The 25,819-nt window shown below is 39.6% G+C and overlaps 1 protein-coding gene across 1 annotated transcript in view; it reads right to left on the bottom strand.

Moving 5' to 3' along the window:
* TNS3 (tensin 3) overlaps positions 1 to 25,819 on the bottom strand; it is a 122,791-nt gene that overhangs the window by 53,541 nt on the left and 43,431 nt on the right. Inside the window, exon 12 of the mRNA XM_066323113.1 lies at positions 12,494 to 13,753. Within this exon, the coding sequence (XP_066179210.1) occupies positions 12,494 to 13,753 (1,260 nt within the window). The remainder of the gene's footprint in view (positions 1 to 12,493; positions 13,754 to 25,819) is intronic.

Below are 25,819 nucleotides of genomic sequence, written 5' to 3'. Positions count from 1 at the left end.
TTATAAGGATCTGTAGAACTTACTGAGTAGTCACAAAAACAACCACATGCATAGCAACTTTTCAGATACTCCTCTGAGAGCTTCTATGGTCTATATATATATACATGCAAAAAGATTGTCAAGAATTTTTTTCTCTTAAAAGAGCTGAGTATTCCCACAAGAAGTTACTTTAATTGCTTGGTGTAATTTAAACTTTTACAGTCATTTTCAGCTGTAAATATGTGTTGTTCAAGCACATCTCCTACACATGCTGATCGTGGAGCCATAACACTAGGAATCCAAAGTGTGTCCTTCACCTAAACCAGCTGAATCAACTGAATCAACAACTTGGGTAGAGAAAAATGGCAGCATACACCTTACATGCACATCAATTTCATAATCTGAAGTAGCTGATAGAAGCTAAGGTGTAAAATCTGGCATGCAGCATAACAGTCTGTGTTATAGACATTTTACATTGATTACACCACACAGTTACAGAGTATCAATGCACAAATATGTAACTGCATAGTGAAACAGTTTTTATTCAAGCTTGAAACAGAGACAGGGATTTTAGACTAAAATCTATGGTATTTAAGCGATTCTGCATTGACATATGTATGTATCAACCTGAGTAACTTGCTGGCAAGTAGTGGCTTATCCTAAAATATTAATAAATCTCTTGTTAAACTACAGAATTAGACACTTCCAAAAATCCATCTCAGCTAGCATCAAAGCCAGTGTGATAATAACTATTATCGAAGCAAACAAACAAACAAATAAATAAATAAAACCATGTTAGTATTTCTGAAAATTCCACCAACAGGGTTAAATTTCAGGATCCCAATACAGCTAGTAATTAATTTTATCAAGTCAGTATTTATAAACCTAGCACATTTTGAAAAAGACACAACTGAGATTCTGTTTTTATGGTGAAACTTTGAAAACTCATGAACTTTTTAAGTATCCATATTTAACTCTTTTTCCCTTGACTTGAATCTTTATGTGTGGTCTTTCATTTATGGAAAGAGTACTTGCTGAAGACATTGTAAGAAAACTAGATCCATCACTCAAGACTTTCAAAGCCAGAAAAGGATATGAATTCACAAATATCTTCTAAACCTCTTACACGATACTAAAAAGTCACAGGAAATTCTACTGAACTTGGAGACATTTAATAATGTAGACTCAGTTCATACTATTCCAGCATTTACTAACTTTTTGAATTTGATTTCCTTTTTTATTTGTAATTTTTGTAAAACAAAATGAGTAGGAATCACTGCAGAATCTCAGGCTGTCTGAGACCAGACACTCCCAGTCCCACCACTTCTCCACAGGAGGCAGTAGGAGCCAGGAACAGCATATGAGCATTTCACTCCATCTGTAAACAAGTTACAAAGGTATAGACAATTTCTTTCAGAATATTTCTCTTAGTTAACATGGCCTTGTAGACTACATTATGATAAAGAATTTCTATCTTTCGGATGGGCCAAAACCTTTAAAATTTATTGCAAGTTTTGCTCATCACACGAGAGGATTTCATTGTTGGTAATATTGATACACTCATGAAGCTTGTCATTTCTACAAAGTTAATTTAGTCCTCAGAAAGCTACAAACAGGTCTCTCTGAGAAAATGGACATTTTCCTTAAATAGACTAAATAGTGTTTTACATTCCTTAAAGAGTGCTTTACATACCAAATTATCTTCAGATGCTGGACAATAGAGGGGAGAAGTTGAGCTGATATATTTCAGTAAAGCTTAAAGCAAATAAATCAAAGAGACTAAAATTAAGTGAAGGAGTGAGCAGAAAATTACTTCTACTTAGTTCATTCGTTTTAAAAATGTATTTCAAGGAGATGTTTTAGACCTTCTGATTTAAAAGGAACTTTTTACAGTGTAATGTGTCAGTTGCCAAGGCTTCCTAGAAGTTACAAAATTAATTTTTGTTCTTATAATGTAGCTTAAAGTTTTGGCAGAGCTTCAAAAATATCCCAGGAGCACCATGTTTATTTCTTTGAAAGCATTTTGTATACTCTCCTTTCTTTCTTTTCCCATGTGAAAAGTAATTTTTTCCCTACAAAAGTAATTTTGCTTTCCCTGATGAACAAATAATAACATTCCAACAGACTGGCATAAGAACAACATCAGGTACTTACCTCATCAGATGGTTGTCACCATGCAAAAAGCTACAGCTAAAAGAATCATGGCAGTGGTTAAAGGTTAATCATTGTTTGGTTTCTTTAACTCCATAGCTTTCCTCAACTACTATTGAGAAATATTTGTAACTATTAGAAAGAAAGCTAAGTGCTTCCACTTCAAGTGAGCATCCTACCACAGCTCCAACTGGTGTGGAAAGCTAGCATGACATAAGAAGCTTTACCAGTTCTACCCACAAAGCAATAAAATGCAGGGCTCTGTTGTGAAAGGAATGGTGAAAATTTCCACAAAGTTGTTTCTCCAGTGCTCCTTTCACACACCTCAGCAGAAGTCATGAACTCTGAATTAACACTCTGGGGAAAACCGTTAGCAGTGCAGAAATGCCAGATGTCAATGCCTACACAGCAGTTTAAAAAGACTTATCAATTACTGTGAAACAAGGGGATTCAATCCAACATGAAGCTTAAGAACACAGTAAGGAAAAGTCCATAAGTTAACTTCTAACAGAGGAGACTTCAGGGACTATCCCACATACTAAGAATATTACCAACAAGATTATCCAAACCAAAAGTGATCTCCTTTTCTGCCACCATTTATCTTCTACAAAGTTTAAGATTTTTGAAGAAGGCATGTAATGATCAAGCTTTCTAGACAGGTTTATGGAGCTTTATGCTTAAACCATAGCAAATCTACTTTAAGAATTGAGAATCACTTTTACAACCACTACTAAATACTGAAAGAAAAAGTATCTTCAAAGACAGCAAGACAAAACTTGAGCTAAACATTGCTGTGGTGGAAAAAGGATAATCAAATATATACCCAGTTGAAAAACACAATAACAGAATATTCTGAGTTGAAAGAGACCCAGCAGGATTACCAAGTCTAAATCTTCAGTGACATATGAGGATTGAACCCATGACCTTGGTGGATTTGTGATGCAAGTACTAAACAAAGATCTTGATATGCTGAAACTTTCAGATTTCCAGGTCTATAGGAACACTGTTTCAGAGATATTAATTATAACAAAAGCCAACTATGCTGTGCCTGTGATACATTCAATGCCTTAACCTTTCTACAATGTAACACAAAGTGCTGATGAAGTCAGAAAACCCCTTTACTCTTGAAAAAAATACCCAATAATTAGCAATATTAACAAGCAAACTATTCTTTTTAGGCCGATTTTTAACAGCTAGTAGACTAAGAGTGTAAACTCCTTATAATCAATTAGTCTGAAAAGCAAATGAAAAGGTCTAAACTCTACCCCAAATTCAAGCAGACCATCAAGCATAGGACACAGCAGCTTTGCAGGTCTGTCACTTGAGTTTCATAGCCCATTAACATTATGATAAGAATGGGAAGCAAGCCTGGTGCAAAATCCAAACTGGTATCTCCATACCCTTAGAGAGAGTTCATAATGACGGTACATTTAGGCCCACATGCTGAAAATTACAAAACTGATAAAAATCTGTGAAGAAAGTATATTACATAAATTAAAAACTATTGTGCTGCAAAATATAACTAAAATTCAATTTTTAACTGTAGCTTAAAAATTTATTTAATTTAGTTTAAAAATTGAATCTAGTTCAGTTATATATTAAAAACTTCAATTTCTACTTTTAATTTACCTAAAAACTCAAATTTACTGTTAACCACTAAAATTAACTTCCAAGTCAGGCACCAAAATTGTCCTGCACAACGGACACTACAAGTTTTGTAGTGTATTGTGCATACAAATAAGGCAGGTGAGAAGTTGGACAAGCTTCATTTTTCTCTCAGTTCACAACTTATTTCAGAGGGACTGTGCTTACTCACAGAAAAGCACGGTAAATGGGAACATCTGTAACAGTTCAATGCTTTTTAAAAAATATTACTTAATAAGGTATGCCAAAAAGGATTCCTTTCTCTCTCCCTTGTCTGCAGAGACATTGTAGTATGATTTATGATATTGTATCTTGGGCCAACTCCAAAGGTTTATTTTTGATACAGGAAAGATCTGTGAAGGTATTCCAGACATGTAATCAGATGCTAAACCACATCAGTTTTATTCATTTTGCATTATTTTTTTGAGAGAGAGAGGCCTTGTTTAATGCTCAATTCTGTTGAGATGATAAACTCCAAGCGAAATATAAGGTTATATGAATTGTTTTTGTGTTGTAACTACAGGAGGTAACCTAGGGAAGTTTTGAGATGGTAATTTCTAACACCATAACTCAAGCATGAAGAAGAATTAGAATTACCTGAGAGCAACGATATAATTTCACAGAATCACAGAATGTGTAGGTTGGAAGAGACCTTCAAGATCATTGAGTCCAACTCACCCCTAACACCTCAACTAGATCATGGCACTGAGTGCTACATCTAGTCTCTTTTTAAACACATCCAGGGACAGTGACTCCACCACCTCCCTGGGCAGACTATTGCAGTATTTAATCACTCTTTCAGTGAAAAACTTTTTCCTAATATCCAATCTCTATTTCCCTTAACGCAGCCTAACACTGTGTCCTCTCATTCTGTCAGTTGCTGCCTGGAGAAAGAGACCAACCCCCACCTGGCTACAACCAACCTTTAGGAAGTTGTAGAGAGTGATAAGGTCACCTCTCCTTTTTTCCAGGCTAAACAACCCCAGCTCCCTCAGTTGTTCCTCACAGAGTTTGTGTTCCAAGCCCCTCACCAACCTTGTTGCCTGCTCTGGACACGCTCAAGTGTCTCAATGTCCTTCCTAAACTGAGGGGCCCAGAACTGGACACAGCACTCGAGGTGTGGCCTCACCACTGCCCAGTATAGGGGCAGAATGATCTCCCTGCTCCTGCTGGCCACACCATTCCTGATATAGGCCAGGATTGCACTGGCCCTCTTGGCCACCAGGGCTCACTGCTGGCTCATGTTCAGCCAGCTACTGACTAGAACCCCCAGGTCCCTTTCCTCCTGGGCACTGTCCAGCCACACCATCTCCACCCTAGAGTGCTGCAGGGGGTTATTGTGGCCAAAGTGCAGGACTCGACACTTGGACTTACTGAACTTCATCCTATTGGACTCTGCCCATACATCCAACCATTCCAGGTCTCTGCAGAGCCATTCTATGTTCCAATAGGTCAGCACATGCTCCCAGCTTAGTATCGTCCGCAAACTTATGAAAGATTCAATAGCCTCATCCATATCGTCAATGAAAATATTGAACAGAACTGGCCCCAGCACAGACACCTGAGGGACACCACTGGTCACTGTCCCCAGCTGGATGCAGCACCATTCCCCACCACTCTCTGGGCCCGGCCATGCAGCCAGTTCTCGCCCCAGCAAAGAGTGCTCCTGTCCAAGCCGTGGGCTGCCAGCTTTTCCAGGAGTGTGCTGTGAGAGACAGTGTCAAAAGCCTTGCTGAAGTCCAAATACACAACATCCACAGCCCTTCCTGCATCCACCAGGCAGGTCACCTGGTCATAAAAGGAGATCAGGTTGGTCAAACATGACCTACCCCTCCTAAACCCATGCTGGCTGGGCCTGAGACCCTGGCCATCCTGTAGGTGCTGCATGTTGACACTCAGTATAAACTGTTCCATTATCTTGCAAGGTACTGAGGTCAGTCTAATTGGTCTATAATTACTGGGATCCTCCTTCCCACCCTTTTTGTGAATGGGTGTCACATTGGCCATCTTCCAGTGATCTGGAACCTCACCAGTGAGCCAAGACTGTTGGTAAATGATGGAGAGTGGCTTCACAAGCTCATCTGCCAGCTCCCTCATCACCCTGGGATGGATCCCATCTGGGCCCATAGATTTATGAGTATCCAAGGATCTCAGAAGTTCTCTGACTGCCTCCTCTTGGAAAATGGGGGGAACCATTCTGTTTCCTGACACCATCAACAAACCCAGGAGGACAGTTGTCCTGAAGGAAAGTTGTCTTCTCACTGAAGACTGAGGTGAAGAAGGCATTAAGCACTTCTGTGTTCCCCTCATCTGCAGTTACTAAGTTCCCTCCCTTATGCAATAGAGAGCAAATGTTGGCCCTACCCTTCCTTTAATCATTAATATATTTGTAGAAACATTTTTTGTTATCCTTTACAGAAGTCTCCATTTTAAGTTCAGTCTGAGCTTTGGCCTCCCTAATTATTTTCCTACATGGTCTAGCAGTCCCCTTAAATACTTCCTGAGGGACCTGACCCTCCTTCCAAAAAATACATCCTCTTTTTATTCCTGAGTTCATTCAAAATCTCCTTGCCTATCCAGCTGAGTGTTTGCCTTGTCAACTCCTCTTTCGGCACACAGGGACAGTCTATTCCTGTGCCCTCAAAATCTCTGTTTTGAAGAACACACAGCTTTCCTGAACTCTTTTGTTTTTAAGGGCTGCTTCCAAGGAATTCTCTGAATAAGCTTTTTAAATAGGCCAAAGTCTGCCCTCTGGAAGTCCAATGTAAGAGTCTTACTGGTGTACCTCCTGATTTCACCAAATATCAAGAACTCTATCATTTCATGATCACTCTGCCCCAGTCGTCCTCCAACCACTACATCTCCCACCAGCCCATCTCTATTTGGGAACAACAGATCTAACATAGTCCCTCCCCTAGTGGGCTCATCTATCAGCTGCGACAAAAAGTTGCAGTGCATCCATGCGCTCTAAAAATTCCCTGGACTGCCTCTTTTCTGCTGTGTTAAGCTCCCAGCAGAAGTCTGGCAGGTTGAAGTCACCTATAAGAACAAGGGCTGATGACTCAGAAACATTCTCCAGCTGCTTACAGAATAAGTTGTCCACCTCTTCCTCCTGGCTGGGTGAACGCTCCCAGTAGGATGTCAGCCTTGTTGGTCTTCCCCTTAATTCTTACCCATAGGCACTCAACTCCATTAGTTTCAATACCTATGGCATCAAAAGCCTTTTTAATATAAAGGGCCACCCCTCCACCTGTTCTCCCTTTCTTATCTCTTCTGAAGAGCTTGTAGCCATCCAGTGCAGTGCTCCAGCCATGTGAGTCATCTCACCATGTTTCTGTGATGGCAATTATATCACACCTATGCTGCTGCACCATGCAGCTCTTCCTGTTTGTTACCCATGCTGTGTGCATTGGTATACATGCACCTCAGCTGGGCTACTGATTTCACCCCTAACTCAGGCTTAGTCCCCTTGGGCCTGCTTCCAGGCAGCCCAGCTGCATCCCCTTCCCCCTTCAAACCTACTTTAAAGCCCTCTCAACGAGGTTTGCCTGTTCCTGAGCTAAGAAGCTTCTACCCTTAACAGAGATGTATCTCATCTGGTTCCAACAGAGCAGATGCCGTAAAAGTTGCCCTATGATCAAAGAATCCAAAATTTTGTTGATGACCAACAAAAAGCCAACCCTTAAGCCACTTGTTAACGATGTGAGCTCTCCTATTTCTTCTATGATTTTTCTCTGCCACCAAAGGGACTGAGCAGAAAACTACGTGGGTGCCTGTATTATCAATCATGTGACCCAGTGCCCTAAAGTCCCTTTTAATCGCCTTGGCACTCCTCTTTTTGATTTCATCACTGCCTGCCTGGAGTGTCAGCAGTGGGTAATAATCAGTGGGCTGAATCAGCCCAGGAAGTCTCTTAGTAATATCCTGTATCCAGGCCCTGGGGAGGCAGCAGACTTCCCTGTGAGATGGGTCCAGGTGACATATGGGGCCCTCTGTTCCCTTTCAGAAGAGAGTCACCTACTACGATTACCCTTCTCTTCTTCTTGATGTTAGATGTGGAGATCCGTCTTACAGATGAATCATAATTGGAAGGCTCACTGGGCAGATAATTTCCTTCTAAATCATCTGGCTGGCTCTCTAGATCCATGGGCTCATACCTATTCTGAAGTGGCACCTGGCTAGGGGATGGGGGTTGGGAGGAGTATTTATTATTACCTCCCTGAGCAGAGACCCTTTTCCACTCCCCTTCATCTACCAGGTGCTGTTCTACTTCCTGGGAGTGGGAGGCATAGCAGTCCTCTGACTCTAGATGGGCCTCCCTTAAAGATGGAAGCACTGAACTTCACCAGTCTATTTCCCTTTCACTTTCCCTGATACTCCTTAATCATTCAACTTCCTCCCTAAGCTTGACCACCAGTGAAAGGAGGTCATTTACTTGCTCACACCTCAGGTGTGTCTCCTTCATATAATCCCCTGAAACAACTGATAAACTCAAACACTCTGGGCAGGAATGGGTCTGTACAGACACATCCTTTTTGGAGGGCTCCACTTGGTCACATACACTGGTACCAACCACAGTTTTCAACTGTGTTGAAACCATTACTAACAGAAATCCCAAGACCAACCAGCCAGTGGAATAACCTCAAACAACACACAGCCAGTACACCTGATCAGCAAGAGAACTACCAACCCTGCCTGCCTGTCCTGCCTGCACAAACTGCTACACAAACTGCCATGGCCATGCCCCTGTTCGCCACACTTCCTAGAGACCTTTTATAATGGGCCACTCAGCAACTCAGGAAGCTCCACCTGTCGCTCCTGAATGACTCACAACTGCCTTATGGAAAATACAGTCCCTCTCTTCTTCATGCTGGCAAATTTAGATAGAAATGCACCTGTTGGTCATATTAATTGAAACAGGCTGCCCCAAATACTGAATGCGTTTCTGTGTTCTGCCTTCGCTTGATCACAGGATTCCTCACCTTCACCTAGTATTTTTCTAAAGATGAAAATTGTAACATTTTAACAGCAAAAAGATGGGGTACACAGATGAGACATGGTGACAATGATGGTAGGTTATGATGAAAATGGGTAAAAACCTTTCTGTTCTCTACATTTATTAACAGATTCTTACTTTTGCAGTTTTGTAGGTTGAAGCAAAGCATTGATTTAGCTTTCTTTGTTTACTGAATAAACATAAGCCTTGTGGTAAAAGATGGGAGATTTGAGAAAATAAGATATCTTACAAATACCTTTAGCTGTGAGGTCATGTGTTTTTAGGCATAAAAAAAAATACAGAGAGTGAAGTAAATGGGTAAGGCTGCAGGGAAAAGCTTATATACACATCAAAATTTCTTCATGCTGCAAACTTCTAGTCTTTTAAAATTAAGGACTATTGCAGCACTGTGTTATTAGTAAACAGCAGCTTCATTCACTACCAGAAACTCATCTCTCCAACACTCAGCTCAAGTAAAAGATAAAAAGTGGAAAAATTTTAATAAACAGTGCAGTGATTCACCTCTGATAAGCAACGCACATGACACTGAAGGAGACAAGAAGTCATCAACCCTTGTTCTTCATGGTTCATAAAGATACGTCCTAGCAAAAAGAAATTCAATAATCCAAAAATGCTAAGCACTTAACACAAGACACGATTTCAGACAGAACCCAGAACTCTGCTGCGTGAGCAGTCAGCAGTCAGTAGTTTGTGCCATGTTGACCTATGCTAAGGATACATGTGTATAAAAACATCTAGGAAGAAATGTGAAAGGAGAGGTGGTTGCCTATCTGTCAATCAGTGCAGAATCATTTGAGCAAACAGAAGCAAGAACCATAATGTACATCCCAGCTGACAGACACATATTTAATTCTTATGCACATCCTTCCAGCTTTGCTGGGCACTGGAAAACATGCACACACCTTTTAAGCATATATTTTCTGCACACTCATGCAGGAAATCAGATAATTATACCATCCTCCAGTAACACAACCCTCAGGTTAGATGCATACACACCATGCATCACATTAATCCCATTCACCTCCAGCACTGGTCACTCCTCATGAGAGAGATTCATGCAGGATGTCTCATTCATCCAATCAACATCACTCAGACCATTCAGTCCTGATCTGCCAATTGGCCTGATCTCTTTATCACAGGCCAATTCATTCTATTAATATACTTGATAGGTCAAGGACTGTTTAAATCACAGAGAACAGAGCTCCCTCTAAAACCTGACTCTGTAAGATCAGCCATTGTGAGCAAGTGTTGTTTTGGCTATCCATTATTAATGGCTATTTCTTCATCTTCATGGCAGCTGGCATTCCTTTGTGTTATCAATTGCAGCTCCTGTGCTGCACTAGTTTAAATTAGCTAATTAAATGCCTTGGATGTTTCCCTGCCTATCCTAATTCTATGAAATTCTATGAGTCTACTCCAAGATAAGATAAATGGCATTCAACACATTCTGGGGTATGGCCACTCCTCCAAGCTTTATGCATTAGCAAACTTGCTGAGGAGGCATTCTGTCCCTTCATCCAAGTGATTACTAAGTTAAACAAGACTGGATTTATACCCCTGAACTACAGGCATCTGTAGACTGTGCCACTGACCACAACCTTCTGAGACCTGACATGCAGCCAGTTCTCAATCCAGTGATTCAGATCAGTGGTGTATATAGGGAAAAACAGTCCAGTGTTCCTCATTCTTAATACTCATTCAGGTAAATTGCTTTTTCCCCATGCTGGTTTGTGCACACCATGCATGAATAAATGTATAATTCTGTATATTTCAGTGGGGCAAGTTCAAATATGTAAATAAATAAATCTACAGCACTTGGAAAATCAGTATGTGCTGGTGACCTAATCTCAAGCAGCGGTGGCAGCATGCCACATATATGTGTTGTTTTACTTCTGAAACCCTGAGTAGTTTTAAAATCAAACTCTTGTTAGTATAAATTGAATATTACTTGCAGAAGTCAGAAATGGAACATTTTAGCACTTGACATAAAGACAAAGTTTAAAAAATTATTATTGTTCTAAAACTATACAATTTATCTTTTATATTTTGTTTAATTAAGGGTTCCTGACTACTAAAGTCTTTCCTCTTCTACTGTGCCCTAATACCTCCCCTCAAATATCCAGGATTTTAAATGCTGTCTATATATTTATATTTGATTCCCTTAAATACAGAAATTTCATATTTCAATTCTTTAAAACAAATCCTCTTCTAGATCATTCCCCAAGTAAACTTATTTTCACTGGTCTTTATTTACCTGATGTTAAAAACGCAAGGGAAGTTACAGTGACTCTTACTTTCTTTGAGATGACCAGAATCTGTGAGAAAATTTCAAGTATCTCTTTTAAGCTTCATATATTCAAACACAGAACTGCAAAAGGTGGCTTATTCTAAATTATCTCTTTATCCCCTTCACTAGATTTACTGTATATAAAGATAATGGTTGTCTCCTGCTGGAAAAATCTCAATTTGTCCATCAGCTAATAATTTGGAAAGATTCAAGAGAATTACAAACTAATGGCACAAAATACATATTGCCTATTAAAATAAGCAGCGAGGCATCTCACATTTATTTGTCATGGATTTTTGGACTTCTTTAGTCTTCAGTTACCCTCCTAAGCACAGAACTGTGATTTTACCTTCCCCACAAGAATCACCATCCTTGATCACATAGGACTGCCCATGAACAGACACTACACACTAGTTGGGCACATTCGTCATTGAATGGTTTATCATATCCTACTGGCTTGAGCTGAAGCTACTCATTTGTGTCCAGTGAGGCCATGGGCACATCTTCTGTCATGCTGGCTAATACTCAATCAAATCCTGTGGACACAAGCAAGTCTTTCATTGCAACATGACTGGAGACAAGAAGAAGAGGAAGAGGATGATGGAAGGGGAGAAAGAGAGGCAAGGGCGTATGTTTTGCCTGACAAATTAGACCACACAAAATTCTCAAACGTGACAGTAGGACCGGCAAGAGCTTATTTGTCACAAATTTTAGGAAGACCATTAATAATAAGTTTAGTGGAGTTAGCCAGAGGCAGACTGCTCATCCTTTTGCAAAGCTGCTAGTTCCAGTAGCATTACTTAGGCAACACAGTCATGAAGTGTTGTGAATTTAATTCTACCAGCTGTAATAATTTCAGAGACAGAGATAACAAACAAGCACTGTGACTTGTAAATTTTTAAACAGAAAACTTTCCAAAAGAGCATGTTTTAAAATACTTTACTGAAAAAATATTACATTATTTGTGAAAACATTTTATAGAAATCAATTGTCAGTATCATTACACTATATTTGAAGATAAAGTTATTGGAACTTTTTCTCCTAATTTAAAAGGAAATAGTAATAATGAAAACCATATACCATTGATGCCTTTTAAAAAGTCTCAATGTACAAATTATGCTCCCTTATAACTTAAATTCACAGCAGCAAAAAAAAACCCAACAGATGATCTATAATAGGCAAGAACTTGCTGAACAGTACATTTTTCAAGCAAAAAGGCAAGTACCTGCAAAACTCACTTATCTTACATCAATTTGATTCCATATATTGGTTGATTATGTAAAGAGGACATCAGAAATAATCGCTTGATAATCATTGTCAAAGTTTTAAGTAATGACCCGAGGGTCCTGCTGTACCATATAATGAACACACAGGTGCTAGAAAGAGTATTATTTTCAGAAAGTATTACAGCTTACCATGCCCGGAGGGATTCCTGTTTGCGACCTCTACTTTGTCATGGAAGCCAGAACTACTGTTAAGCTCTTCCATGTGTGCATCAAGGCTGTTGAAGCCATTTAATTTATTTCTGTCATTGGTGAGAGTGTTAATGCAGGTTGGGATGGGTTCAAATGTAGGGTCTAAGTCCAAAATCAGCCTGTTCAGTTGTTCAATGGACTGATCAATATCCAGAGTTGGAGAAGCTGGCAAGTCCCCAGCATTTTGTCCTAGACCCAGGCCATTTGTGCTCCTCTGAGGAATTGGCCTTGACTTAAAACTGTCAGCAGTTGCATGTTCTTCAGCTTCTGCAGCACCCAGCATGCTTCCTAGCCCTCTCCGCACAGCATCTCTGCTGCTAGAGCCACGTGTTGAGGCATCTGGGACTTGGGACTGGCTCTGGACACTGCCCAAATTCTCCACCTTGTTACAAATGCCAACCCTAATTTCATTCTCTGGGGCAAAACCATATTGGTGAGCAGTGACCATCTGCTGCTGACGTACCCAGGTCTGAGTAGAGTAGTTACTTGGGCCATAGGCTTGTGGATGGCATGAGACAGAAGGAATCAGCTGCAATTGCTCAGTTGACTTTGGCTCAGTGCTTCCAAATGATCTCTCATAGAGGGAATCCACACCAGTTCCCAGGTCTGCAGCAAAAGCATTGTGATGCTCTTCCCCAGCATTACTTCCAAGGCAGTCTGAAAGAAGTGAGTTCTGACTGCTCTTGTGGCAACTGAAGTTCCCTAGGTGGGTGGAGTGCTGCCCTTCTGAGGAAGAGAAAGTCCCAATGCTGTCCACACTGTGAAGGTCATGATTAGGCATTTCATCATCCAGAATATCAGTCTCCCTGTCCTTCATTTTGGCAACTTCATCCATGTGAACTTGAGCTGGCACTAGGTGATGAGTAGCACTGTACTTGATTTGAGCTTCAGTCATATCTTTGGTTGTGCTGACAGAATCCTCTAGACCAAAGCCACTAAGTAGCTGGTCCAGTTCTGCTTTCTCTTGTGGGCTCAGACCCCGTTTAACTCCTGGGACAAGGTGTTCCTCAGTCTTGTCTGTTCTGACGGAAGCTGTGGAGTGTCCTGAATCACTACTGACAGACAGGGTATAATCACTGTGATCAGGATTGCCTGTAACATGAACACCCTGAGCAATGCCAGGGATGTTGCTGTCTGAAGAGCTCTTCTTTCTCACTTTTGCATAAAGACTGCCATCAATGGGACCTTGGGCATGCAGCACTGTGGAGATATAAATAAAAAGGAAAGAGAGATATAAACAAGGCATATAAGGGCTTTGACAAGTGTCATGCTACAAGTATTCTTAACACTAATGGTATTGATTCTTGAAAACTAAATTGACTCTCTAACTACAGAAAATACCAGACATTATCTTCCTTAATTTTAAAACACTTTTCTTGATGGAAATACAATATGCCATTTGTAGCTCAAGATCAAATAAAATCCTCTCTTTTTATGCTGTTTCGAGTGTATGTTTATGGCTCCACAAACTCATCATACTAATTTAAAGAATCCCACTATTACAGCACTAGAAATTTGAGAGGTAGCTACTACGCATTCCATTCAGAGCAAGAATTGTAGAAATCTACCAGCAATACTTGCCTTTAATATATATGTATATTATGTAATTATTACTTCATCCACTTTTACTTGGTGGTCTGACTATACTACAAAGAATAATTTTCTCCTTTTCTTGGTGGTGCAAGGAAAATACAAGCTTTTAATCAGAGCTGCAGTCCTTGGAATGAATATACATAAAGCCTCTTCACAAAAGAAGGCACAAGTAAATGTTAGGAGTATAACATTTCTACATATATGGAGGATCTGGTATGCATGTCACGTTTTTGTTTCAAAAATTAACTAATGAACTTAAATGGAAGCCTCCACAGAAGTAATTGTATTCGTCTTACTCCCATCTAACACATCACACCTAACACATCACACAGGTTAGACCAACATAAGGTTAAAGGATGGCTACTGAATTTTTATCCAGTGCTGAAAATAGGCACAATTTCACTTCTCAAGAAAAGCGTTAGGAGTAAGTATGCCTAGTGTCTATAAAACAAAGAAAGTAAAGTAAGTAGTTCCACTTTCAAAGGACTTAACATTCATTTACTAGAATTTATATTAAGTAGGTATTTCTGAAAAACTTTTCCGACCTATAGTCTGAGAATGGTTTGAGATTAAGAAAATTAAACCATTACAATTTAGGAACAGGCAGACTTTTCTCAAAGGTAATCATCAGCTACATCTCTGTAGTTCCAGAATCAAAAGCCGGATGGACAGCCCAATGCGTTTCAACATCAACACTACCACACATTTTCAAAATATACGTAATGAACTTCCAAACTAGGAAACTTTTCTAGGAAATACCTGTTTAGAAAAAGCATTACACAGAAATTGTACTCACAATGGTAATGAAATAATTTGTTTTTATAAAGGCAAGAAAGGTGGTCTGGTTGGAAAAAGTTTTCATTATGGCACACACTGACAAGGTTCCATCAGTTAAAATGCTTACATAATAAAGGGCATATAATAGTTTTAATATAGTTTAGCTATGCTAAAGGACAGTCTTTTACTTTCTAAGGACTAGGAACTATTATTTATCTGATGCTGGTTTTAAAAACAGCACATGCAAAACACCAAAATACTCCTTTTCAGAAAAGGTTATCAAACTAAGCAAAAAGGAAAGCAACTCCCCTTGCTGTAAAATTTCTCTGTGGATCAAGTTTGATGTGTAAATTCCATGGTGAAAAGGGGTGCTATGCATGAGTTTGAATGTCTGTATACAGATACTTAAAAAGAATATTTATGAAAAAAGATGTTTCAAAATACAGCCAACAGACAGTGCCTTGGACTTCTTCATGCTGTGGTTTCTCATAAGCTCTCACAACCTTCTAGGACTAGGAAACTTCCTGTTTCATGTGGAAGTATTTTGATACAGTCACAATAAATTCCAGAATTAAAAAAAAACCAAAAAACTAACCAAAACAAGGAGTAACTATTAGGTGGGTGTTTTTACTGTATGCTTGGTTTTGAGTTTAAAAATTAGAAAACAATAAAAAACCCTGGTTTGTTTGGAATAGTTGTATATCCTGACACAACACTGCTCCAGAAGGCAAACACTGTAAAATAAAAAATGCCCACATTCCTCTTCTCTGCCTTAGCTTCTATACCTGAGCTGACATCATATGGTATGGAATACCCCTTTGGTTAATTTGCATCAGCTGTTTTAGCCTAGTTGTGTCATTTCCCAGGATATTGCCCACTCTCAGCCCACTTGATGGGAGGAGGGGAAAAGAGAATTGTTAAAGAGACGGCGCTGATGGTGTGCCAGTGCTGCTCAGCAGCAGACAAAACACTGGTGTGTTATCACCACCTTTCCAGCTACAAATGCAAAGCACAGCACCATGAGGGCTGCTAAGGGAAAATTAACACCAGCTTAGCCAGACCAAATACAATACCTCACACAAGATCAAACATTCTAGCATGCAGATTTGGTTCTTCTTGTAGAAATGGTAAGTACAAAAAAACTGTCAGATTTTCAAGTACAGCTGTGACAGCTACAGCTGGTGTGTAAGCTGCACAGATAAAATTGTCCATAACAGACCCCAACTTGACCCGCCTAGTCTGTTAAAGAGTAGAAGTAAACAAGACCATGGGTGAGACAATGATAGGTTGAACTCAAACAAGCGATCCTAGTCAATCTCATTCAATCCTGAACACAGACATATAATTGGCCAGTGACCTGGGTGGTGTTAAAACCTCGACCAATCAGGTGTTCAAGTTCGGGAATTTTGAAGCCCTTGTAAAAGAGGGCATCCATCAACAAATCTTGGCTGTTGTCACATGAACTCAGTGTGTTCAGTCATGCACCTCTCTCCAAAACTGCAACATACAGCCAGGGAAGCAATGGAAAACATCGTGTATCTCCCTCCATTAGCCCTCCCAGTACCATCATACAGTACCATCCAAGCATCACGGCAGAATTACAGACAAGAAGATAGACACACTGACAGCAGACTACTAACCCAAGGTGTCTTGCACATCTTACATGTGTGCTCTGTAAGATTCAGAGGTGACCCTGTCTAGTACTTCTTCCACTTAATACAAAATCATCAAATTTATTCTGCATCTTGCTTGAAATGCTAGGCAACCCCAAATATTTGGGCGTCTTCCAGCTGTGAATTGTACAGCTTCCACACTGAAGAAGAGACACGAGTACAGCTTACTTAAAATTTAATTTAGGAAAAAAAAAACAAAAACAAACAGAACAGCAAAACACACAAACAGAAAATTAAGTACTGCATTTATGTATTAGTACAGACCTTAGCCTTAAGCTACTTCAGGATTCTCAGATAGCTTTTAAGTAGGTTTAAAAGTATTTCTCCTGGGTAACCAAATTTTATTGTATTCCATATCCATCTGTGCCCAAGATTGGTATTGTCTCTTTAAGACCCAGCTCTGCAGCTGGAAACAGGGCTGGGGTTGCCAGGGGTTTCTTTAAAAACTCAGAGCACTCAAGCCAGGTTCTCTTTTGCTCAAGGCAGAGGCTCCACTTCATCAGAGGTTTTTCCAGGTAGGTTTTTTGCAATCAGAAATGTTTTCGGAGTAAATTTTGCAAATTCTGTCAGCAGCACAAAGCCTGAGCCAATCCCAGGGCTGGGTCAGCTCATGTCGGTGCTGGAACACCATTTTAGGGAAAAGGATGTCTGCTGAAAGTGTTGTCCACTACCAAATTTCAAAAATCCCTAAAGCAATTTCTTGAAATAATGGCTTCCCAAAAAGAAGTCTCATTGATTACGAGTAGGATGGTGAGCCTGACATTACGTTTTATTTTTATGACATTACTTTTTATTTTTACACTAGAACTTGAGGAACCATATTATATATCTACAAATGAAATGAGAAACAGAAGAGTTTGGGACCTGCTGATTTTTTGCTCTAAATTTAAATATCAATACAGTATTAATAGACATCACAAGAAAACAACTGATTGTGGGCAAAAACAATTTACTCGCAACTAGACAATTTGCTCTAATAGATAGCTACCTTTTTAGGGACCAAAAAATACCACTCTGCATATAAACAAGTAAGAAAGACTTAAACTCACAGCTAAACAAAAATCCAGCTGTTCCTGAGGAGTCTGGATATTTAATCTTGCAGCTTTCTGATCGTGAAAATAAAATGCATATTGCACATAACAAAATTATTTTCTAATTTGCACAGCTGAAAGAAAGAGTTCTTAGATTAATTTGGAGTTAATTTTAACTATCATCACAGAATATATCATAGAATGGTTTGGGTTGCAAGGGACCTTAAACATGATCTAGCTCCAAGCCCCCTGCCATGGGCAGGGATACCTTTCACTAGACCCGGTTGCTCAAAACCCCACCCAGCCTGGCCTTCAGCACTTCCAAGGATGAAGCATTCACAACTTTTCTGTGCTACCTGTTCCAGTGTCTCTCCACCCTCTGTTTATTCTTTGTATCTTGTCTAAATCTCTCCACTTTCAGTTTAAAGCCTGTCCTGTCACTACATGCTTTTGTAAATAATCTCTCTCCATCTTTTTTGTGGGCTCGCTTCAGGTGGTGGAAGGCTGCAATTAGGTCACCCCATTTTTCCTTTCTCATTTCCAGACTGGCCAAACACAATTCTCCCAGCCTTTCCTGACAGGAGACAAGGAAATCCATTCATCCTTCCAACCAACTTCGTGGCCTCCTCTGGTCTTGCTTTCTCTGCTGGGGACCCCATAGGTGTATGCAGCACTACAGGTGGGATCTCACCTACGTGGAGGGGATGAATCACCTCCCTCATGCTGCTGCTCACTTGTAGGAGAAGGGATTACAGGTGACCTCGACCCTGATAAGTAACAGCTGTGATAATTACCCAATACTGCTAGTCACAGCTATAGCAAATAAAGGTACATGTGATAAAGGGAGTGGGTTGGGTGGTCAGGAGAAGACCTTGAGGAAGAGGGAATGGGAGGACATTGAGGTGGTCCTAAGGAGGAGGGGATGAGGAAGGAGACACTGAAGGAACAATCCAGAAGGACTGGGCAAAACAAGAGAGAGATGTGCTGCTGTGAGATCAGTCTGAGTCTACACTTAAAACCTGTTATTGGAACCTGCAGTCATAGTCTAGCTAGGTAAAAGCCTGTGTTCAGAGTCTGCAAGCTAATACATGCAGTCATAGTTCAGCAGGAAATAACCCAAAGTCAGGGGCTGCAAGGGAAACCTACAGTAGGAGCTTGCTGAGTTAGTGAATAGTTGGAGTCAGGATAACTGAATTGTAAGAGGAATAAACCAGGACCCTTTTCATACTGTGATAAACAAGTCTGTGTCTTGGCTCATTTCTACCATCTAACGGGAGGGCTGCTGCAAAACCTACACTGCTTTCGATACAGCCCAGGACACATGTGGCTTTCTGGGCTGCAAGAGCATGTTGCTGGGTTCCAGCCTCTCAATCACCAGCACCCCCAAGTCCCTTGCAGCAGGGCTATTCTTGATCTGTTCATCAACTAGCTTGTACTGGTATTGGGGGAATGCCCCAACCCAGGTGTAGGACCTTGCACTTGGTCTTACTGAACTATAAACTGTATATATAAAAATTATAAATATATACAAACATAAATATATAAAAGCTATATACATGTATCATTTGTTTGCTCATAAAACTAGGACAAATTAACTACTCAAATACTATAAACCTACAAGATACAAGGGTTTGTAGTTGTTCTGGTGTTATAGAACATCTTAATTTCATATTCTACCTTTTTCTTAAACAAAATTCTAGAATGCCTCTGTACTAAGACTTTTGAACTTCACTTTACCCTGGTCTTCATCCATGTGTTTCTCAAAAAAGGCAATAACCAACTTAATTGTAATAGTAAAGCTATGCATATAGGCAGGGAACAGTATTGACAAAAGAAAATGAGAAAATATAACAGCTGTGCAACATTTCATTCTCTACACCTTACTAAGTAATGGTACCACAGAGGCCTTAAAAGTTCAATACCTCATTGCCATGCAAAACTCAATCCCTATCACCGTTTTTTCCAAGGAGGAAACACTTTAAAATATGGGAGTAACACAGCTGTCAAAAAACAAGATCACAACAGAGGTGATCTGAGTAATGCTCGAATTTAATTAACTAAACCAAAGGAGCCCACTTTCTTGCAACTTGACCACTCTTCCCAGGAGTTGTTCCAGCTCTCCGAACTGCCTTGACTGATGCCCAACAACATTCCCGTGGTGAATCTGAATTACACACGCACCCCCAGTATCAGGGACTCTCTTGTAACTGAAAATCTCAGAACAAAGGTTGTGAGTGTATTTTCACTTCTCCACCTGATACACAAAGAGACACTTATTTAAAAATTAGGACCTTAAATACTTACACACACCAAATTTAGAGACATCCTTTCAAGCGTTTTCCTGGCACTACTCTCCTTGAAATTCAAATACCCAAAGGCAGGCTTATGAGTTAAAAATATTTCAGTCTCTAAGCCTTTTGACTTGTCCTCACAGCTACCCACTGTCCATTCATCACTTGGGAAAACATACACAAATGAAAGCCAGCTACATAAACTCATGCGCCACAAATTCAGCAAGAGGTGCTCTGATCCAGTCCACCTCAACAAAAATATGATTGCAAATACACAAACTCCTTCAAACTGTACCCTTGTTCATGCTAGGAACAGCAGGAAACATTACAGAAGATCTGGATTATCTTTTATCAGCCTCATAAATAAATATTTTTACCTTCAGGCAAACCTGGACAAGTCCTGAGCTACATTCTTTTGAAGTTAAATCTTTTTATGAGTGCTTGTCTTTTCCTTTTTCCTTCTCTAACAAAGACAGGTCTTCATTCCTTACAAACTCTTCCTGTGTAACTACTACAAAATCCATAAAGAAATACATGTGGTTTGTATTTCTAGCTCTTGAACCACAACAAAGCTACTTACCTCTTTACTAGGCATGACAAGGAATTTTCTGCAATAGTCAATCACTAGCTTATTTGCATCAATTAATATTCTCTAAGCAAAACTCTGCACATAGGAAAACCAAAGTTAGGGCAAATACCCAAGTTTAAAAAGGCCAGAAATGTCTCTACTCCTGTTGTTTGAGCTGCAGCCACTGTTTCTGCTCCTGGAGGTAAGCAGTCTTGCTAAAGAATCACAAGATTTGTATCAGCCAGAAAAAGCAAATGAAAATGTAAACACAAAGGAGGAGGTGGAGGAGGCAATCATGTTCAATGAAATCTGAAATATTGCAGCCAAGGAGGAGTGGAAACATGTTGTTTGAAAAGGTAATTCAGTCTACAAGCTATTCCCTTACAGTGGTTCTTTTCACAGTCTGTTTCAATATCCAAACAAAGCTGAGTGAATTTCAGTTTCTAGATCACTGACATCATTCTTCCCAAAATAAACAGCTGCTAGAAAAGGTTGTTCTCCTGCACTGACCAATCAGGCTAGACACTCATCCACACCTTCAAGAATTTGTGTATTACCACAATTCTCAGTCAGGAAAAGCCTTCTGGAAGTCCTGTAGCAGTAACACTTATTTTTATCTTGAAGCTGCTGCTTTCAAGTTCCCAGATCCCACATGGCTTTACCTTCTCTGTCTCTGGAATGAATCACCTCAAACTAGGGGAAGTGAAGCTGTAGTAACAGTTCCTCCTTTAATAACAGCTGTATCTCACCACAGAACAGCCAAAAAACTTTTGCTCTAAAAATTATTCCAAATGTACATATGAATCACCACCAGACAGCTGTTCAATGTTCCATTTTCTATTTCAGGGACTGTCACCACTTCAATGACTTCTCAGTTAAACAAAGGTTAAAAGTGGTTTTTGTATACCCAAAATACATCTACCTGTTCATTGTTTATGTAGGAGTTAAATTCAAACCTAATTCAGAACTTTTCAGAACACACTTTTTGGTTCAAGTATTGCTGTTCTTTCAAATCAGTAAATGGTTACACAAGAAACATGACAGGACACTGATAAAGACAAAAAGCATACAACACAAGCTATGCTAACATTGCTTTTCCTGAACCAGAGAACTGGCTGTCTCCTTTGGGATGATGAAGAATTGCTGTTAAATTGGAAATGTCCCACATTTGCCTCTAAGATATGAAAAGAAACAAAGAAGTATATTAAAAACTCCTAATGCAAACTGAGAGTCTCACTTAAGATGCAAATTTAGTTTTAATCTCACTGCATTTTGGTTCTTTGTGAGGAAAAATTCCCAGCTCTTTTCCTTACTTCAATTACAGGCCTCTTTTGCTCCTTCATATGCCTGAACTGCATGTACATGCAAGTGACTTTGGACCATTAACACTGAGCATGCTTGAATACAGGCTGAGGCTCCATGCTGACACCTGCACTTTGCTAGATTATTAGAAGAAACACAAACAACATAATAGCATCACTGCATAAATTAATTTATTCTATGGATAAGTTTACCTGAAACAGATTCATTGTGTCAGGTCACCATGCTGCTAAAATGTTATTGCTCTAAATACAGAACTGTCACTAAAGGACACGAAAAGAAGGACACTCACGCAGTCAGTGTGAGAGTGAAAAAGAAGGAAGTTTATTTGGGGATTTTGATTTATATAGTTTTTGGAGTTTGATCAGGGATTGGGCAATGAGGTTGACACCTCTCCCACCCCACTGGTCAAACTCGATGTCCATCAATTGTCCTTCCTCAGAGAGGAATGCAAAAATACCCACTTTATGTTACAATGTGTGAGAACTCTAGTACAAAAAGGTAAAGATCAGAAGGCTGAAAAGATCAGGGTGACATAGAACAATATGGTGTCCTTGGTGGTGCTCCATCATAAGAATGCTTTGGGATAACCACTGGTTAAATCTATCCATGGATGTGTCTAACCATATCACTCAACTCCAAGTTTTTGCTTCCTCTGTTATCAGTACCAGGCTTCCTGGGATGCATCACCTTTTGCAGTACTAGGTGCTTCTGACGAGTGCACATTCCCACGTCTGAGGCCAATTGGATTACTAGGTTCACCAGTCTGATCAACTTCAGATATAGAATTAAATTTTGTAAGCAAGGCTACAATATACACCTCTTCGAAGTTTTTATGCTTATTGTTGCAAGTACAGATGATACCTGGACTGGTGCAGAGTGGCAAAGAAGGGTCATGCAAATGAACCAATCACACAGAACTGATCAAAAATTTGGAGAAAAATATATAGATTGTGAATCCACCTCATCTTTGAACCTGGCATTGCCCAGTTGTGGTGCTTTCTACAATTTAGAGACCTAGAACTGTATTTAGTGCAACTCAAACTGTGATATAAAAAGTAGGTCCTGATTTTGTAAATTGGTGCAAGGCTGTGAGATCAGTTTCTGGTTCATAAACATTAATCTGGCAATCCTTTAATATGTTTTTAAAGATGTTTTAGAAAATTATTACTTGAGGGTAACAATTTAACTACAAAGAAAAGAGAAAGGTATGAAGTCATCTATCACTTTTTTCCTTAACCTGACCCAAGCAAACCTGATATTCATATATGCATTCCATTTTAAACAAAACTAGTTTTCCAACATGAAAGAGCAGCATCTGAGGCATCAGGAAACTGTTTGGTTTGTTAGGTTTCTCAAGTTCCTGAGTATAACAGAAAAATAAAGGAGACTGAAGAAAACAAGGCATATTATCATAAAACCAAAAAGTGAACAAACACTCTGAAAACAACTGACGGGACTATTGTTAGAAAAATGCTAACAAGCAGAACACACAGGATCACATGAGGTCTTAAACCTTGAATCTTTTGAGAAGCAGAAAAGAAGACATTCAAGACCCCACAGAACCTTTATCTGTGCAAAAGGTTAAGATTAATTTCCCAGCCAAAAGGATCACATTTGTACTTCAGTGGTTTTACAAGTACTCTGAAGCAAGAAAAAATCCCTTCATAAAGTACTAGCTTCTAGACCAGAGGCTGGCTGCTGTTCAATCAGTATGGAACCCAGGTAGAGTCAGCCAGCAAAGGCTCATCCCTAGAATACTACTGTAATTTATCATCCCACTTTTGCCCACTGGGATCAACAGAAAATAATACTTGTTCCATGATCCAAAGCACAAAGAATAGACTGATACATTTACAACTGTCACTCAATATACAGAAGCTACTGTGTCATTTTGATTCTACTTCTGCAAAATTTTCTCAGTTATTTTAAGCAAAGACTTAACTTGAACTACCTTGTGCTTGGATAACCAGCAAAAGAACAATATAACGTCATACTACAGAAACATTGCCACAAGTATAAAACACAAAGTAAAGTTTAAGGGTATTTCAAAGTCACTAAACTACATGAAACTGTCTCCCTTTTTTCCTATCAAAAGCAAAGCTGATCTTCAGGAACACTTCAATAATTTGCAAGTGCATACTCCAGATGCTGACATTCAGAATCCATGATTCTTTCTAACAGCTGAAACAGAATACACACAATGAGCCATGGCATTTCTCTTACTACACAGCTAGGCTTTCAGCAAAAATTAGTTACGGTCATCAAATACAAAGCAGCAGAAAAACACTGATGACTCTGTATGGTTGCTGAAAACTGTACAGAACCACAGTAAAAGGCTTAAAGTGGCTGTCTAAAAGGTTAGCATAATGAATTTACTCTTTTTTTAAAGTATGGAACATGCAGTTCCACAGTATTGCCATTTGTAATGAAATTACTCCACCACTCTATGGCACAATAAATTGATGTTCAGATGTTTCTAAACAAGTACACATATCAAAAAAGGAAGTTCAAGCTCACATATGTTTAGCAAAGCTCTTTGATTTTCTAACTCACTAATTGCACTTAAAGGATTTTGCACTGGGACTCAAAAGACTTGTCATTTATCTTCAAGAAATGGAGCAATAGTTGAAGTAACATGGGGTAACCTTATATGATAATAATTATAGTATTTGTTTCTTGTAAAAAAATTGAGGATGGTCTACACACGTTCAACATAAGCATATACTAATATATCAAATTATGCATATATGGTGGAAAACTTATACTGTACTTAAATGACTTAAGAACTGTGGGGAGACTGGGAAGCCAGATAAAGATAGTGCTGAGACCAGTCTTGACCTTAATATATTACAACTGTGTTAATTATCCAAGAGTGCAAGCAGCCTTACCCTCCCAGCTTCGGGTGTGATAAAGACTGAGTTAACTGGGAATGGGGTCAGTTGGAGTTAGTTGGAGTCTGCTGGCTGTGCTGTGAGGAGGAAGGGGCAGGAGGTTGTGCAAGGGACAAAAAGTGTAAGACATGTACATGGGACAGACAGGGTTAGGAAGCCATGCTAGGGACAGGGAAAGGAGCGAGCTCGAACTGCAGAAGGAAGAGAGAAGAAGTGCTGAGGCATTAAGTCTACAGACTAGCTGCTGGCATAAATGGACCCTGAGAGCTGTGTGGAGCTGCCCGTGGGAGGGTAAAGAGAAAAGGTATGAAAGACTTTTAGATAACAAGGATAAAAAGATGCTTGAAGCCTTCGGAAGTTTTTTAATAAGCGCTTAAGTGCAGTGTCCATCTTGACTTCCACGAAGAGCTTCATACAAAGAATATTTTATGTGTATTTACTGAAAGGAACATGGGGAATATCCTGATACAGAAAATTTTAGATGAGCTTCAGAAGTTTAGCAAGCTCCTTAAATGGCTAAAGAGTTTAGGCAACTTTCTTCAAGGTTCAAGTAAGATAGAGAAAAACAATATCTAGCCTGTATTAATTGAGAGAGAGCTCACTGCTCTGGGTCATCTCAGAAACCATACAGATCCTTCTATCTGGGACTCCAAGAACAGAGAAAACATAAACAATAAAAAAGAGCTGAAGTAATGCAACTTTTACTTTCATAGTTGAAGAGAGTGTGTCCACAGCAAGAAATAGGATTGAGTTCTGACAAAAATCTTCCCTCTGCCTTCTTAAAGTTGCCTCCATCTATTCGGTCTGGAAGGAGTTTGAGCAAGTACTCTTCTTCAGCATTTGGATTCTGTCCATGTTTGAATGCCGAATCAGAGGAGGTATGATAAATATGCAGGTAGACCTGCAGTCTACCTCTTTCCTCCTATTGTTCGGCAGTCTGATCCAAAGCTTTCTGATGTCCAGGAAAATCCTTGCAAAGAACTTAAGCCTTAAACAAACAAATCACAGATAAATGTTTAACACTTAAGTGAAACTGCCGAAGCAGGGATAGAGGTGCCCAGGACAGCCTTCTGGGATCAATACATGGATAACAAATTGTATTTTCTCTAGCAAAGCTTC

The sequence above is a fragment of the Sylvia atricapilla genome, chromosome 1 (genome assembly GCF_009819655.1).
Source record: "Sylvia atricapilla isolate bSylAtr1 chromosome 1, bSylAtr1.pri, whole genome shotgun sequence".
NCBI lineage: Eukaryota > Metazoa > Chordata > Aves > Passeriformes > Sylviidae > Sylvia > Sylvia atricapilla.
This window is presented reverse-complemented; position numbering and strand designations above follow the sequence as displayed.